Source organism: Spodoptera frugiperda, chromosome 12, assembly GCF_023101765.2.
Source record: "Spodoptera frugiperda isolate SF20-4 chromosome 12, AGI-APGP_CSIRO_Sfru_2.0, whole genome shotgun sequence".
Lineage (NCBI taxonomy): Eukaryota > Metazoa > Arthropoda > Insecta > Lepidoptera > Noctuidae > Spodoptera > Spodoptera frugiperda.
Window position 1 is genome coordinate 1,044,111 of NC_064223.1, and position 16,007 is coordinate 1,060,117.

Here is a 16,007-nt window from a genome sequence, read left to right on the forward strand (position 1 = left end):
GAAACCCTGAAACACCTCAGGGCTCGGTCATAAAATATTTATTTTGACAAGTATATACACGTAGTTACACTGCACAAAAAATAACACACACATTTAATAAAAAAAATAAAGAGAATTAAATGTATGCTGCGAGTATCGATAGCGATAAAAAAAGATTTTTCTAATGTTCATCCCTAAAGAAAGACGTCAACGTCATACTGGCATCTGTCAGCCGCACCTTGTTATAGCGCAAAGGGTATAAATAATATGATTTACTCGTGTAACGTTTGACAGATTACATCTCGGTTTCAAGACACTATGCGTCCTTAACGTGTCTTGAAAGTAGTCGAGTTATCTCGTAATAGGAATGTAATATGAGACTCGTCTAGTCACACTTTAGTATTTACACTTTCTCATTTATATTATTAAGTAGTAATATGTTTTAGGTTGTCTGTTGCTCATTGAATAATTAGTTCATTGATATGAATGTTATAATATTGTGTAGGTGGACACGGACGACTGCGTGTCGGTGGCGGCCCGCTCGGACACGTCCTGGCCGCGCCGGCCCTCGCAGCAAGATGAGGCTCCCTGCAGGACCTGCAACCACCAGGTACATACCATCACATCACCAGATCACTAGACCAGGCATGGGTTCCAACCAGCCTACAAGATGTGAACACTGTTTAAAAAAATGTTCAAGTTTATCAGAGAAGTTCCCGGTTTTTGTTAAAGGCATCGCCACATAGAATCAGATTAATGGCTGAGTGATTAACATGTGCTAGTTGATATATTTATTCTATATTATTTCTATTTCAGAACGGCAACGTGAAGCGGCCTGAAGTCAGCAGTCCCAGACATACGTCACGTCCGAACTTAGCTAACAGGTAATTGTTGACCAAAGTTATTGTTATAACAATAAAGTGATGTTTATATAGCTATCTCCGTTCGGAACTACACTTTGGAGCACCTAGCATCACAGGCAGACTGACTAAAAATTCAATTTAACGTTACAAAAGTTAATTAAATGCTTTGAGTTTGACTTGACTTTTCTACTATTGCGTTAAATCGACAGCTTTGATTATTCATCGTCGGCGTGCCACGATCTATCCAGATTAATAGGTCCAGAGATTTTGGATCAATTAAATGAAGTGTAGTTATCTCACAATAGTATATCGATACAGGTCAGGCGGGTACCTGACGGCGACGGCGGCGCTCTCTCGCGGCGGGGAGCTGGACCTGTCGCACGCGCCGCCCTCGCACCACCAGTACAACATCGAGAACAGGAAGAGTATACTCGTCAATGGATACCCGGTTAGTTACTGTAGCATTATACATGCGAATGTTAGTTGAAGAAGGAAAAAGTTATGTAGGGAACAAATATGAGCCTGTACTTTGACCATGTATTGGCCTATATTATTGTGCAGTCAGTTGCAGTGACATTTTATACTGTAGAAAACTCTTTTCCGTTTAGTTGAGAAGCACAATGAATTACAACCTTATAGTCTTCACTTTACTCTTATTGATTGCCATCATGGCTGTTAGAAATAATTGATTGTATATGTAGTTTATCACTAACACTATGTATATGTGCAGGTGATGACTTGCTACGCGACGTCAGCGCCGGAGAGCCCGAGTACTAGCGCGCCGGTACCAATGCCGGGGGATGTATTCGACTACGTGCCGCAGAACAAGTCAGTATACATACAGTACATTGTATTATGAAAAGAAAATACAAATTTACCAATAATTGTTTTCATGGGAAGTGGTAAAAATGTTGAGTATTCTTGATGTTTATGAGTAATTTCTTTCAACAGCGGTGCCCAAACGGAATCAACATTGGAAGCCAACAGTCAGTCGGACGCCACCAGCCAGTGGGTGGACGACAGCTTCCCCGCCCCCCACCACTCCCCCGACAGACCCTACCCCTCCACCTCCAAGTACGACCTCCCATCCACTTCCAAACCTTACGACGACAACGACATGATGGACCGATCGCTCAACTCAAGCGAGAGCTCCTTCAACGCGATGTACGGCGGCCGATTCGATTCTGGTATCGAAGCTGAGCGAGCGGAATCCGAATCGAGATCAACGATTACCGATTTGATGACTCGGATGAGTTCGGCGACGATATCTACGTCGGCGAACCTTGTGAACAATATCACGTCTAGGATTGTCAAGTCGGAGATTCGGACAAGTATTGTCAGCATTTCGTCGTCTAAGATCGAGAAGAAAAGAGAAGGCACGAGTAATATGTCGCTGAGTACGTTGTCCGTGAACAGTGCGGAGACGTCTGCGTCCGACAAGAGCTCGAGCCAGGACGTGAACTCCGACATAGTGACGGAGCGCCGCGTCAGTCCGCCGCCCGCCAAGAACGTCTCCACTGGAGCTATTCCTAAGAGCATCAGCTTCGATGCCACCGCTGAGAAGTCGCAGAGGTAAGAGATTAATAAATATAAACGCAACATTATTTTTCCCCAAGTACTATCAATACCCGAAATATATAATCAAGGGTTTAGTTTTCAAACCAAATTATTTCACAAATACATGTTCTCAAAATACAACTTAAGGCAAACTTGACAAAGAAATAAAATTAAAATTTCTTCATGCATTAACACTATATTATTCCACATTGGTTCACAGGAGACGTATGGGCGAGGACGGTCTAGTGGGCAACCTGGACGAGCTGAAGAACAACGTGAAGCGCTCCGGCGGTAACTTGCTGCACAAGATCAAGATGTTCCGGCAGAAGGGACGCTCACACACACACCATAATGGTGAGTAACACACTGCTAAAGTATTAAGAGTCAAAAGTCTAAATTATTTCATTCAAATAGACCAGGAAGGCACTTTTGAACGTCAAAGCAAATATTACAATATAAAGAAAACAAAATGTCTATCTGTCGGTCAGTCCTCTAGTGAAGCTATTTGCAAAGTGTAGATTCCTATGGAGAAGAACGAGCAAGAAACTCCATAGGTTACTCTTTTTCAATCAGGTTCACAATACAATTCTCGGTTACCTTGTTTCGTTTGTTATTATTAATTTTTACAAAACATTTATTCTTTTACACAAATCTTCTGATACTTTGCGCAATAGCTACTATTGCAACCTTAAAATGACCTTATTTCTTGTATGCCACAGACGTAAAGCTACCAGAAGAAGAGAACAGGAGCGACGACGGCAGCCGCCCGGAGCTGGCTGCGGGCGAGACGTCGGAGGAGATCCTGGCCAAGTACCGGCGCAAGTGCTCCACCGAGTCCACCGGCTCCAAGCACAAGCGGCCGCAGCGCCGCGTCTCCGATGTACCGGACGCTGAGCTCGACAGGTACAGTTAGCGCATGTATTGTTCCACCGAGTCCACCGGCTCCAAGCACAAGCGGGCGCAGCGCCGCGTCTCCGATGTACCGGACGCTGAGCTCGACAGGTACAGTTAGCGCATGTATTGTTCCACCGAGTCCACCGGCTCCAAGCACAAGCGGCCGCAGCGCCGCGTCTCCGATGTACCGGACGCTGAGCTCGACAGGTACAGTTAGCGCATGTATTGTTCCACCGAGTCCACCGGCTCCAAGCACAAGCGGCCGCAGCGCCGCGTCTCCGATGTACCGGACGCTGAGCTCGACAGGTACAGTTAGCGCATGTATTGTTCCACCGAGTCCACCGGCTCCAAGCACAAGCGGCCGCAGCGCCGCGTCTCCGATGTACCGGACGCTGAGCTCGACAGGTACAGTTAGCGCATGTATTGTTCCACCGAGTCCACCGGCTCCAAGCACAAGCGGCCGCAGCGCCGCGTCTCCGATGTACCGGACGCTGAGCTCGACAGGTACAGTTAGCGCATGTATTGTTCCACCGAGTCCACCGGCTCCAAGCACAAGCGGCCGCAGCGCCGCGTCTCCGATGTACCGGACGCTGAGCTCGACAGGTACAGTTAGCGCATGTATTGTTCCACCGAGTCCACCGGCTCCAAGCACAAGCGGCCGCAGCGCCGCGTCTCCGATGTACCGGACGCTGAGCTCGACAGGTACAGTTAGCGCATGTATTGTTCCACCGAGTCCACCGGCTCCAAGCACAAGCGGCCGCAGCGCCGCGTCTCCGATGTACCGGACGCTGAGCTCGACAGGTACAGTTAGCGCATGTATTGTTCCACCGAGTCCACCGGCTCCAAGCACAAGCGGCCGCAGCGCCGCGTCTCCGATGTACCGGACGCTGAGCTCGACAGGTACAGTTAGCGCATGTGTTGCGCTAAAACGTTTGTGGATGGTGATGTTTTTGCGCAATGTTTGTTCAAAACTAAGAATAGAAATGTAAATTATTGCTCATGATTCTAGGTCAAAAAAAAAACTTTTACGGGTCGCTTTTGTTGCCCGTGGATATAGCCACTCTAGCAGATAATTAAAAAATAGAAAAAGCCATGATAGTATCTGTCGTTTTAAACCTAATTAGGTTTAAAACATATGCTGGCTCCTGTAAAACTAATCCTAAATATCTCGCCTAGTCAATAAATATCTTTGAAAACCCTGGCACAAGTTGCGCAAGTCTAATACCCTTGTTTTGTTCCTAGGTGTGAAGGCGTGGTGGACCTGAACGACCCCGAGGTGTTCAACAGTATGAAGCGCAAGTTGCGCATCGTACTGTCCAACCCTGACCTACACTGCGTCGAGTTTGTGCCTAATGTAAGTAGTGTAAAATTATATGGCTTTTGTATTTTACACCATTCAATAAATCATTACACCCAACTGTAAACGAAGGGTTTTTGTGAAGTTTTGTTTTGTCTAGGAAGAAGAATCTACTCCTAAATAAAACACGTATGGGTTTTACTAAATCAGCTGCGATCGGGCATTGATAGACGTAAATAGCATTTTCATAGTGACCAAGTAATGATTGTTGTTCATAAATTTGGTGAACAACTTAATTTTCGATTTTTCATAGCTAATTTTCTGGAAATAAGTCTGCTATTTGACGTAAAAATCTGATGACGTCATAACGCACTATTTCATACAAAATTAATAGAAAATATCGTTTTTGACGTTTCGAAAAAAGTATTGAATTTGACTAGTAGGAAACTAGCCTATTGGTGACTTTATTAGTCTTGGGATTTTATTCAGCAGTGAACAGTTTGCCACTAATAGGTAGTGATTATGTAATGATTGTGGTTATGTCCGTACGTAGCGGTGTACGAGCACGTCGCTGGTGGAGTGGGTGCGCGCGCTGGGCGCGGGCGCGGGCGGGGGCGCGGCGGCCGAGGCGGGCGCGGCGCACGCGGCCGAGCTGGCGCGCGCCCTCGCCCCCGCGGCCGGGCTGGGGGCGCGCCTGGCCGCCGCGCTGCGCGCCGACCTGGCCGCGCGCCGCCCCTACGCCGCATACCTCGCCTCCTGTCGCGCGCATCTCGCGCACACTGACCACGCACTCGCCAGGTATGGACATAGTGAATACTTTACACTTCAACCATATTATTGTTTCCTAAATATTGTATACTTATAGGCAGGACATAATTTGCTAGTAGTTAATTATTTTTTCTTTTTTTATCTCTAAACATTCACTTCGATTTTTTAATTCTAACAGTAGTATCCCCCCTTTAATGATACGTCCCCACAATGTACCTTCAATTGTAATCAAAGTGTCTCCTGTTTCCCCCCCCCTACAGACAGATAAAGCAGACCCGCGAGGAGTGGTGGTGGTGCGGGCGGGCGGCGGGCGCGGCGCGCGTGCTGGAGCTGCTGGAGCGCGGCCCGGCGCTGCGGAGACTGGCGCGGCACCACCATCACTACTCGCACGCACACGCACACGGTACGTACGCTCTACACTATACCACAATATTCAACACATAATTATTATTAACATTACTGTTCTACAAGATAACTCGACTAGTTTCAACCCAACGCTACAGCTCGTAGTCAATAGCCAGGTCACTGAGCGTCACTCGCTGCGAAAGTTGTCGTGTTATGGAGTTATACTAAAGATTACGGACCCCGCGTGTGGCTTTAACTTGAAACTAGACGAGTATCCTCGACGAACATTTTATTGGATAAAAAATTTAGTTGGTCCCTAGTGGCAAAAGTGTAGCAAAATAATAAGAATAATTGTATTTAAAAAAGCTTCATGATAAATGTGTAATAGGTGGTGAACTAATGGATGAGAAAGCAACAAGACTGACTGCCAGCATCAAGGCCATCACGGCCGAGGTGAAGGCAGACCCCTCCTGGGAAGGTAACAGCACAAACATTACTTATCTTTTTCTATTCTTCTCGCACTGACATAAACATAATTAAAATGTAGTTTGTTAATAGTAGATGTATGTTAAATGACACACTATTAAAATTATGTATTTTTTTTATAGAGTAACGATAGAGTTTCTTGCTCGTTCTTCTGCATTTGAAACTACACTTTGCAACGAACACCTAGCTTCACTGACAGATAGACTGACGGACTGTTTGACGTATCAAAAGTGCCTAATTAGGAATTAATTGAAATAAATGCTTTGATTTTGATTAGCTGTCTGTAACTCCTTATTCGTATACAATCTGTATCCATACTCCATTCAGATACCAAACCAAGATAAATAGTCTGCCTCATCATATGTACTGAAGTAACATTCCGTATGTGATTCAGGAGCGTCGGCCACCCTGCTGGAGAGCGTGGAGCTGACGGTGGAGCGCGCCGCCTTCGCGCGCCTCTACCTGCACGTACTGTTCCCCAACGGAGACGGAGACATCGCGCGGGACCAGTCAGTATTATACATATACAAACTATTTATTTGTCTCTTAAAGACTGATACCTCGTCTGTAACTTTTCTAGTCTCGTAACACGTAAAAAAGCCGGTTGGTTGCTCTCCTATCCTTAAAAAACACGGTGTAGAAGAATATTGCATTGTCATTTAACTTACAGAATTATACTAAACTAGCGACCCGCCCCAGCTTCGCATGAGTGCAATGGTGATATATTATGCATGTATTATACATATAAACCTTTCTCTTGAATCACTCTATCTATTAATAAAAACCGCATTAAAATCCGTTGCGTAGTTTTAAAGATTTAAGCATACAAAGGGCAAGTGTTTTTACTATGAAGTGCTCAGCTCAATTGAATAAAAAATAATCTTTAAAATTCAGTAGCAATTATTGCGCATGATGTCCATCTGTAGAGTAGTAAAGAATGTGTATATCATCAATTATCTGTTTATATAAAAATGTTTGTAACGTACAGGGTGTTATCGGAGCACATCCGGCGCGTGTCGTCGGTGACGTCGGCGCGGTCCGTGGGTATCGGCGCCGCGCACCGCTGGGCCGCGCCCTACCCGCGCGCGCAGCGACATCTGCGGCATCTACCCGTATACCGCACGCCACGGGATAAGGTATCATAACCACTTTGATATCTTACACTCACTTGAACTTCACATAATAATTACAAAAAAATATAGCAGGCTGCTTCTCATTCAGAGAAGATGAATGTATGATTCTGAAAACAATTTTTCTATGTTTTACATATTTTTAATAAAATTAATTAATTAGTGGCTGTCACTTAAGTTGTGCATACTTGGAAACTTTTTTACCTTTGATATATATTATTTTAGTTCCTCAATTCATCCATCTGGGTATATGATCTTTCGAAAACCTTACTACAAAATATGTAATGAATACATTTATGTACAGTTGTCGTGTATAATGCGGTGCGTGACGTCGATAATGGCGGTGCTGGGCCTCACCGAGGGCACCACGCCCTCCGCCGACGACCTCACGCCGGTGCTCGTCTACGTTATACTGAAGGTAAAGTACAACCTTCCTTTATATTGCTGTATTCGTTTATTCTTTCTACTATTGTTCGTAGCTACACAACTTACGGTCCACTTAGTAGTAAGTAGTTGCCGTAATCAAATGTAAGAAAATGTTTTAGGCCATGTAAAAAATTTTTAAGACGCCCAAGTTTCTGGCTTAAAACCAATTCATTTATTATTGTCTTTGACATATTTTATTATTTTGTAAACATACAACTGTCCCTTGACCAGGTGAACCCACCCTCACTGCTATCAACGATCGAGCTGGTGAACGCGCTGGGCGGCTCCGCCCTCCAGGGCGAAGCTCTATACTGGTGGACGCAGTTCTGCGCCGCCGTGGCCTACATCAAGACTATGGATTACCCGCGACCCGACAATAACGATACCTAGCCTTTACATACGCGCCTGGTGAGTGTTTGATGTGGGATACATTAGTAGTTTTAGCGCCTGTTTCACTACCTTAAAATAAGTGCCCGATAAACATATGTGACAAATAGTGCATACAAATACTAGTAAGTAATTATAAAGTAATCATATAAAATTGGGTGTGTAAGACGCTAAGTGGGCAATGTATCCCGGGTTTGGTTCGCACTCAGAACAACATTTTTATCATCATATTTATTTTGTGTGATACACAAATTGGAGGTTCGGGTCTGGATGTGATTTTAAGGTTTGTTTGTAAACACACCCGGGGGTTCATCCCCGTAACAACAGTATATTGTAGAGCCTTCTTATATATAAAAAAAGTTATAAGCAAGCTCAACAACAAATTATTGGCGTTCCATAGTCCCAGAGAGACAGGCGTGAGGTTATGTATGAATGTAATAAACAAGCTTTACCTCAGTATATAACATGTTTTCATCCGTTCCAGATTTCAGCGCGTGTTCCGGACATAAAATTGGAAATCATTCGCCGCCGGCGGTGCCACACTGTGTAAGCAACGATTGCATACTCATTCTACATACACATACATATTATCTAGTACGGAATCATGTAATCTTCATTGTTCAGTAGTAATCACATTTAGATTGTATGGCGCGCAATTATATTCGTATAGGGAAATCAGTGTATATACATAATAATATTGTATCTGTTCATGTGTATGGTTTTATTAAATGAACGCCGTTTTCAAATATTTTTGATATGTGGTGAAACCAAAAGAATTTTTGTATGAAGATGATTATAAGTTGTAACTTATTATAACAGACATGCGATTTGCTTTTTTTGTAGTGTCTATTTTGTATAGTCTAACTACAGTTGGCATGTTCATATTGTCTTTAAAATATAATATAATAATGTTCATCACAGAAAACGGTTTTAATTGTAATCAAATAACAGCTTGGCTTCAAACGTTTGGCATTCAAATGTAACGTAATCATAACATTTAATAAAAAAAAAAGAAAATCATAAACATTCTTATGCATTTCATATTATAATATTTGTAAATCCTCGAATCATTGCATTTTAGGACAAACTTATACAATGTAAACACCAATAATAAAATCATTTATAGAATTAAAATAAAAAGCTTCGAATCGATTGAAAATAGATATTTTCTTCAAGTAAAGTGTACACAAATGAGGTTATATATCTCAATAATACAATAAAAAAAACGAAGGGTTTGTTCCAGTACTATGATGTAGGTAAGAGTAAATTATATAATATCGTGTAGATGGTAGTCGTGGAGAGTAAAGTGTGCACTCGCAAACATGTGTTCAAAGTTCAGGGCTTGTCCAGTTTGGCAGGCCCATAATACCATACAAGAACTTAATGTAAGGCGACCGGGTTCAGTCTGATTTTCCAATTACATATTCTATTGTCCACAATGAAGTTTTAAAAATATTTAATTAATTACGTTTATGAACATAAATTATGTTATCTCACTAAATTAAATTGGCCATACGTTTTGTATGAAGTCAGATTGGCCTAAATCAAGCGTTTAGATCGATTCTTTTATTGTATTGTTTAAGCAAATTGTTGTTTCAATTTTATATACAAACTGTTTGTGAGTATTGTATGTAAAGTTGTGGCATTATTTAAATACTTATTGTTTTAATGTTGAGTTCCTGTTGTGTTGCTACTGCTGATATTGTTCCGGACGCTATAAATACGATCCTTCAAAATTTAATACATACAGAATAATATATTTCGTAAAATACTCCAGTAAGTATATGCAGGTGTCTAGGCAATATCACCGCTGGCAATACACGGTCGTATATAAAGTTTGTGATTATATTTTATTTCCATGTACCTGTTCACGACGGCAGTGTCTCTGCCGGCCCTCTTGCGCACTGTTACCTAGTACGACATCTCGATTGGTCTGTGATTTTAGAGTTGGATATTAAATACTCGAAAATGTGTATTTTTGAAATTGATTGTAGGTATCGAAAGGTGTGATAACTTGGTAAGTAATAAAATTATTAATATCGAAAATAAGAGGCGATTTTAATAAAATAATTTATTGGAAATGTGTACATTTGATAGATTAGATATTGTGTAACTTAGTTAGGTTCAAGTAATGATATCGAGGCGGTTAAACTCGCCCACGTAAGCTAGCAACCATTGTAATCATTGAATAAACCCCGTAATCAACATCATCAACTCTCATTACTTGTACTGTTGTAAGTTAAGTTTCATTCGTTGTCTAAGCACCGGTTTACTTCGCACCCCGATATAAAAGACACTATTTTTGAACTAATCTAGTATATAACTGAATCTTGTATAACAGTAGTACCTATGTAATCGACTAGTTTGGTCCTTGTACCTATCAATTAAATGCTTCTTATGTACTGCCGACTCTAAATATACAGATAATTCATTGTTTACTAAATTGTCTTATATCATAAAGCATTTCCTTCTTATTTTCAGTATGAAGACATAAAATGTTTTAGTCTATTTGAATATTTAGAGCTGGCGTTATTAGGAAGCTTCGAATTATAGTAGCAACTAGCAAGTTATGAAGGTGCGTGAACGATTGGTACTCGAATACTTAGAAACTGCAAATGGCGGCAGGCGACATATTTTTTCTTCGTCATCAAAGAATGAAATGGCACTGTAATAAGATAAATAGTTTAAGTCTTTCACGCATCGTTGTAACTTGAGCACTTACTGTCCAAATAGCTTTCTAATCTCTTGCCTAGGTAGTCAGCAGACATTAGAATATTATGTACTAACAGCTGTAAGGCTACGTGTCATGTAAACATGTACCTAATGTAATCAGAGCAATGAAATTATATTTAGCAATAATAATCTTGTCTTTTATTTTATCGGAACCCCTGTGTTAATTTTATTTTAGACTAGCTGACCCGGCAAACTTTGTTGCGCCTTAAACATTTTTCCTCACCTTTTAAACCTTCCCTGGACTTCCACAAATAATTTAAGACCAAAATTTGCCAAATCAGTCCAGCCGTTCTCGAGTTTTGACGAGACTAACGAACAGCAATTGATTTTTATATACTAGCTTCCACCCGCGACTCCGTCCGCGCAGATGTTTTGTTTCTCAATTTTGAGTAACTTTGACAATGACATCCTATAAATATCTATTGGACCTTATTACGGCTAGGCCCATAATAATCAAAGAGATCCCTCTATTGAGCTACTGCTGTTGAGCTCGCGTTCTGTAGTACAAAACTGAAAATTAAGTTTGTTTCCACATATTTTTCAAGGATAAAAAGTTATATTTTATGCCCAGGATAATAAACCCTATAATTATACCAAGTTTCATCGAAATCGAACCGTTACTTTTCACGTGATGCCTGAACATACAGACAGACAAACATATTTTTAATCACATATTTGGGTTTGGTATCGATCCAGTAACAACCCCTGCTAATTATTTTTTCAATATACAGAACTGACCCTTCTACAGATTTATTATACTTATAGATATTTCAATTCATAATCAGCATTCACAAATTATCTGTCTATTCAAAATCAAATGATAAAAGTTACCTATTTAGTACTAACGTTTTGTATGTAAATGCCGACCGCGCCGACGTGAGCACATTGTTTAGTTTTGGCAACAACGCGGCATCCTGCAGCATTCCCGAAAACAGCACGTGTCCGCCTGGGCGGACCACGCGTTCAATGCAGATACGCGCATGCGTAATTGCGAACTGAATATTATTGAGTTTGAAAGTTCGAAGGCATGCACCTAACCAAAAATTGCTTTCCTACCGAGTACCTACTTAGGTAGTCGTAGTAGGTAGCGCCACAGTGATAAAATTATTAGAGGCCTAGTACGATACGTTAGTAGTAGCGGAATGATAGTATGACCTTACGTGATAAAAAAATTGTACAATTCTCAAACCACGACACGTGTTATGCGAATGTTAATCTTTCTAGTCACTACAATGTTTACTAGGTATTTGATAAATCGCCCACTTCGTTATCAGTCACGTCTGGTTTAGTTTTACCATGCCGCATATTTGATGTGGTCATAGTACACGTGTATGGTTTTTGCAGAATTCATGAACTCATTTGTTATTTATGTCGAGAGGACATGCGTGTTACTGACCACAAGTTTTTATAGTAAACACGAGATGAGTTATCTACCACCCACACCACCTAATTTCGAGGTGCTATGACGTCATTAGGTTATCAGTAATAAAAACACACACATGGGCGTACACAAATTTATTTATGCACTTGGATTTTCATATTTATGTACACTTATAAACAACACGAGCTTTGCAGCAGCAGGTCACTGAAACAAAAAAGGAAATTGTTAGAAATGTTTTATTATCTGCAGATTTTTTTGGCACAAACAATCATATCAGTTATAGTGTAACGTCATGGCATTCAGCAGTAGCAAATAAAATTAATTACATCATTAAAAATTCTATGCGAGTCACAAAAATGTTCATATTTTATTATGCAACTGCATCTACAGACATGAACAATCTTTTGTAGAAAACTACTAAATTTTGCCTGTAATATTTGAGTGTAGAAAAAGTAATAATTACCTTATCACAGTGTAAGTCGGGGCTTACGAACGTGGCCTCTCCTTCTTCTCTTTGTACAAGGCGAGGAGGGAGACGTTGGCCACCTTAACAACCTACACAAAAAAAAACATTCTTTAGCACATGGTATAAAATTAACAGTGTACAAAGATGCATGACATCTCTGTATCAGTACAGCAAACTGCATCATGGCACTCAGAGTAGCAAATACTCCAAAAAATAAGCAAATCATCATGAAGATGACATTTGCCCCTTTGCGAATTTGCCAATAGTCCAATGGTTTTTATACTACACAACAAAGACAATAAAATCTTCAAAAACCAATGTTTGCTTGGTGCAGCAAATAGAAATGCTGTTGTTCCACTACATAAGTAGTAGAAGTGCTGCTTCGCACTATACACATGTTTAGCATTCATTGTGTATTTAATTCAAAGAACCTAAATAAAAACCACCAGATGCAGAATTGCTAAATTTTGTTGCCATTCAGTGAAACACTGATGCACTACATTGTTTTTGACGCCACACCCCAACTTCAAGCACCTATAGATGAGCACATGGTCTTACCTTAAATCTGACTCCGGGAATGTCACCCACGGCGTGACCCTTACGACCGAATCCTGCTACTAGGACTTCGTCGTTCTCTTCAATGTGGTTTAGACAACCATCCCGGGGCACGAAAGCTGTTACTTTCTTGCCGTTTTTGATCAGCTGGACACGCACACACTTGCGGATGGCAGAGTTAGGTTGCTTGGCTTCAACACCACTGTAGAGAAAAATAAAGTAATCAATAGTTTGACACTTGAACCAACATGGCAGACACCATGTGCACCATTGTGCTGCACTACACAATGCATACATTTATGATGCTCCAATGATTCTCAGTTACCAGTAACATAATAGATTGTATTATGCATTTTCAACCACATGTCACAGCTAGTATTCAAGATAACTGTATAATTTTCAAATAAATTTAGACTACAGATGAATAACAACTGAAAGTTTATACCTAAGGGCATTAGTTTACAAGTAACAGTGTCTACATCAATCAATAACTGTATGAGACTTCACACAGTCCACTGCATACACAGACACGATGCCAAACTTGAAAAAATCAATAAATGCGCCTCACGCCCGTAAAGTAACGGCGCAAGAGAGTAAACACCATGCCTATACATGTGTATAACCTCATTCATAGTTCAATGACCCATGTGGTATTTACACATCTCATGTTTCATGCATTTTGTTTTAATAACAGCACTTTAGCGGTAAAATACTGCAAGGAGAGTAACAAGCTAGAAAGTTTCTTCAATTTGCATTTAAAATCAGGCGAAAACAACGACCGGGTGCTTCTTACCCAGTCAGGCACAAGAATCTGTAGATTACGCTAGTAAATTCTTCTTGTGCTAAGTTTTGTGAAGTTCTTCGAGTTGTGGACGCCGCCACTCGCAGTATTATCCTGTGATTGTAGTAGGAACACATTCACAAGTATAATACTGCGCGCGGAAGCGTCGTCATCCAATGGCTGCGTCCATCTTCGTGACTTCGTTACTCAAACATGCAACAGTCCGCTTACTTCGGCAAGCAGTTGAGCATTCATGACACAAACATCTATTGACTTACCACAGTCAGGCTAGTACAGTTAGAAAGACGTACTTACACTTTCTCCAGGACGATGCCCTTAGCGTGAGATGCACCACCGAAGGGATTGGCCTTCCACCTCGTACCCATGTGGGCTTTCTTGTAATCTTTATCAGCCCATCGCTGCTCTCGGCGATGGTTCACGTGCTTTCGCGCCGTGCGAATACCACGGGGCTTGCCTGGAATATTGACGGAGCCGGTTATCACTTGTGTTTACGACGCACGACACAGAAATCGATACACCATGGTTTTAACGAGGCAGTGTGAAGAGGAAAACCATTATTGCACCTTCTAATCAACGCGGTGATAGAAGGATGGAAATGGATTAGTTTTACACCACGAGAAAAACATGTCTGCGCCATGGCCGACACCTATGCGTGCACGTATAAGTTTTAAAATTTTCGGGGTATAATATTTGGAATATTCACTCCTACATAGCATGCGTATTTAATACACTTAAACACATAATTTTTAAACAAAAATAATAAATAAACCATAACAAAAACTGCACAAAACTATTCCTTACCCATTTGGATAGCACGACACCAATCGGCTACGGATGGGAAAAGAAATTATCAAGCCACTGGCCAACCACTGGCTTCAAGTTATCACTGCAGCCAACATCATAACACGAATTTAGAGTTGCCATTCGTCAAAAAATTTAGTTTCTGATTTTTATAATTTGTAAATTAGTAAAATAAATATAACTGAAAATTAACATTTATTTTGTAATTATAAAATAATTATAATAATATAATATTTTAATTTGGGCAAAAATAATTTCCACATCATTCATTCGTTCACTGTAAAAATATGTAGTCGATGGAAAAATTAATACGCTGTGCTTGCTAGACTTGTTGTCACTTGTCAGTTGTCAGAATTGATTGTCAGTTTGCCAGAGTTTACCAATTTACCTGCATCATTTTTACTTTTCTAGAAACTAAGATTCTTGGCGTGTTAATCAGTTTCATATATTTTATAAATCCAACATAATGACATTAAATTTGGGAAGAAAAGACGGCGGTCCCGGTTACGTCGGCATACAGTTCTGCCAAGAATGTAACAACATGTTGTATCCACGCGAAGACAAAAACAACAAAGTTTTACTGTACGCCTGTAGAAACTGCGACTACAAACAACTGGCGGACTCAAACTGTGTGTACGTGAACAAAATTATGCACGAAGTTGACGAATTGACCCATATAAACCCTGACGTGGTGAGTGATCCTACATTGCCGCGAACGAAGGATCATATGTGCCCGAATTGCAACCACAGAGAGGCGGTGTTCTTCCAGGGACAGACTAGACGCGCTGAAGAAGAGATGAGACTATACTACGTGTGCACTAGTTGTAAGCACAGGTGGACTGAGTGAATGTTCTTTATTGTAAATGTAAGATTAAGTATAAGGTCAATAAACATATTATTTTAAAACATTTTTGTTTTATTGTGGCTACATAGAAATATAGCACTGGTATTATATATATCAAAGATAACTTGAAAAAATGTTATGGACAGGTTCTGTAGCATCTTATGTAAAATTTTGCAGTCATCAGAAGTTCATTTATAGGATTTTTCTAGATTCTTTATTAACATCCAGATAACAAGCAGTCTAAAGATGATCTATATAATTTACTTCAATATTTTGCTTTAATAATATTTAAT

At 40.7% G+C, this 16,007-nt stretch overlaps 3 protein-coding genes across 4 annotated transcripts in view; 2 read left to right on the forward strand and 1 right to left on the reverse strand.

The window, feature by feature from the left end:
* Positions 1 to 10,994, forward strand: part of LOC118263073 (receptor-mediated endocytosis protein 6 homolog) — a 30,419-nt gene extending 19,425 nt beyond the window's left edge. For both annotated transcript variants that reach the window (XM_050697288.1, XM_050697289.1), the window contains exons 15-30: positions 485 to 589; positions 796 to 863; positions 1,161 to 1,290; positions 1,573 to 1,670; positions 1,794 to 2,414; positions 2,620 to 2,753; positions 3,119 to 3,302; positions 4,536 to 4,647; positions 5,144 to 5,388; positions 5,619 to 5,761; positions 6,092 to 6,181; positions 6,584 to 6,698; positions 7,178 to 7,325; positions 7,624 to 7,737; positions 7,977 to 8,153; positions 8,617 to 10,994. In XM_050697288.1, the coding sequence (XP_050553245.1) occupies positions 485 to 589; positions 796 to 863; positions 1,161 to 1,290; positions 1,573 to 1,670; positions 1,794 to 2,414; positions 2,620 to 2,753; positions 3,119 to 3,302; positions 4,536 to 4,647; positions 5,144 to 5,388; positions 5,619 to 5,761; positions 6,092 to 6,181; positions 6,584 to 6,698; positions 7,178 to 7,325; positions 7,624 to 7,737; positions 7,977 to 8,135 (2,466 nt within the window). In that variant the 3' untranslated portion in view covers positions 8,136 to 8,153; positions 8,617 to 10,994. The remainder of the gene's footprint in view (positions 1 to 484; positions 590 to 795; positions 864 to 1,160; positions 1,291 to 1,572; positions 1,671 to 1,793; positions 2,415 to 2,619; positions 2,754 to 3,118; positions 3,303 to 4,535; positions 4,648 to 5,143; positions 5,389 to 5,618; positions 5,762 to 6,091; positions 6,182 to 6,583; positions 6,699 to 7,177; positions 7,326 to 7,623; positions 7,738 to 7,976; positions 8,154 to 8,616) is intronic.
* Positions 10,995 to 12,365: 1,371 nt separating this feature from the next.
* Positions 12,366 to 15,020, reverse strand: LOC118262784 (40S ribosomal protein S23). Its single transcript, XM_035574382.2, has 5 exons — positions 14,871 to 15,020; positions 14,364 to 14,523; positions 13,271 to 13,469; positions 12,710 to 12,801; positions 12,366 to 12,450 (listed from the first exon to the last, which is right to left on the reverse strand). The coding sequence occupies exons 1-4, from the start codon at positions 14,872 to 14,874 to the stop codon at positions 12,733 to 12,735; spliced, it is 432 nt and encodes a 143-aa protein (XP_035430275.1). The 5' UTR covers positions 14,875 to 15,020; the 3' UTR covers positions 12,366 to 12,450; positions 12,710 to 12,732.
* Positions 15,021 to 15,207: 187 nt separating this feature from the next.
* Positions 15,208 to 15,776, forward strand: LOC118262606 (DNA-directed RNA polymerase II subunit RPB9). The gene has a single exon (XM_035574115.2). It carries the CDS (start codon positions 15,337 to 15,339, stop codon positions 15,715 to 15,717), a length of 381 nt encoding a protein of 126 aa, XP_035430008.1. The 5' UTR covers positions 15,208 to 15,336; the 3' UTR covers positions 15,718 to 15,776.
* The last annotated feature ends 231 nt before the right edge of the window (positions 15,777 to 16,007 follow it).

What these genes read in the sequence shown, in the direction of transcription:
- LOC118262784 (XM_035574382.2), bottom strand. An exon ending in GGCATCGTCCTGGAGAAAGT is followed by an intron (nt 13,470 to 14,363) that starts GTAAGTACGTCT and finishes TTTTCTCTACAG; the next exon opens with TGGTGTTGAAGCCAAGCAAC. An exon ending in TTCCCGGAGTCAGATTTAAG is followed by an intron (nt 12,802 to 13,270) that starts GTAAGACCATGT and finishes TTTTTTGTGTAG; the next exon opens with GTTGTTAAGGTGGCCAACGT.
- LOC118262606 (XM_035574115.2), top strand. Translation starts at nt 15,337, where the DNA reads ATGACATTAAATTTGGGAAGAAAAGACGGCGGTCCCGGTTACGTCGGC.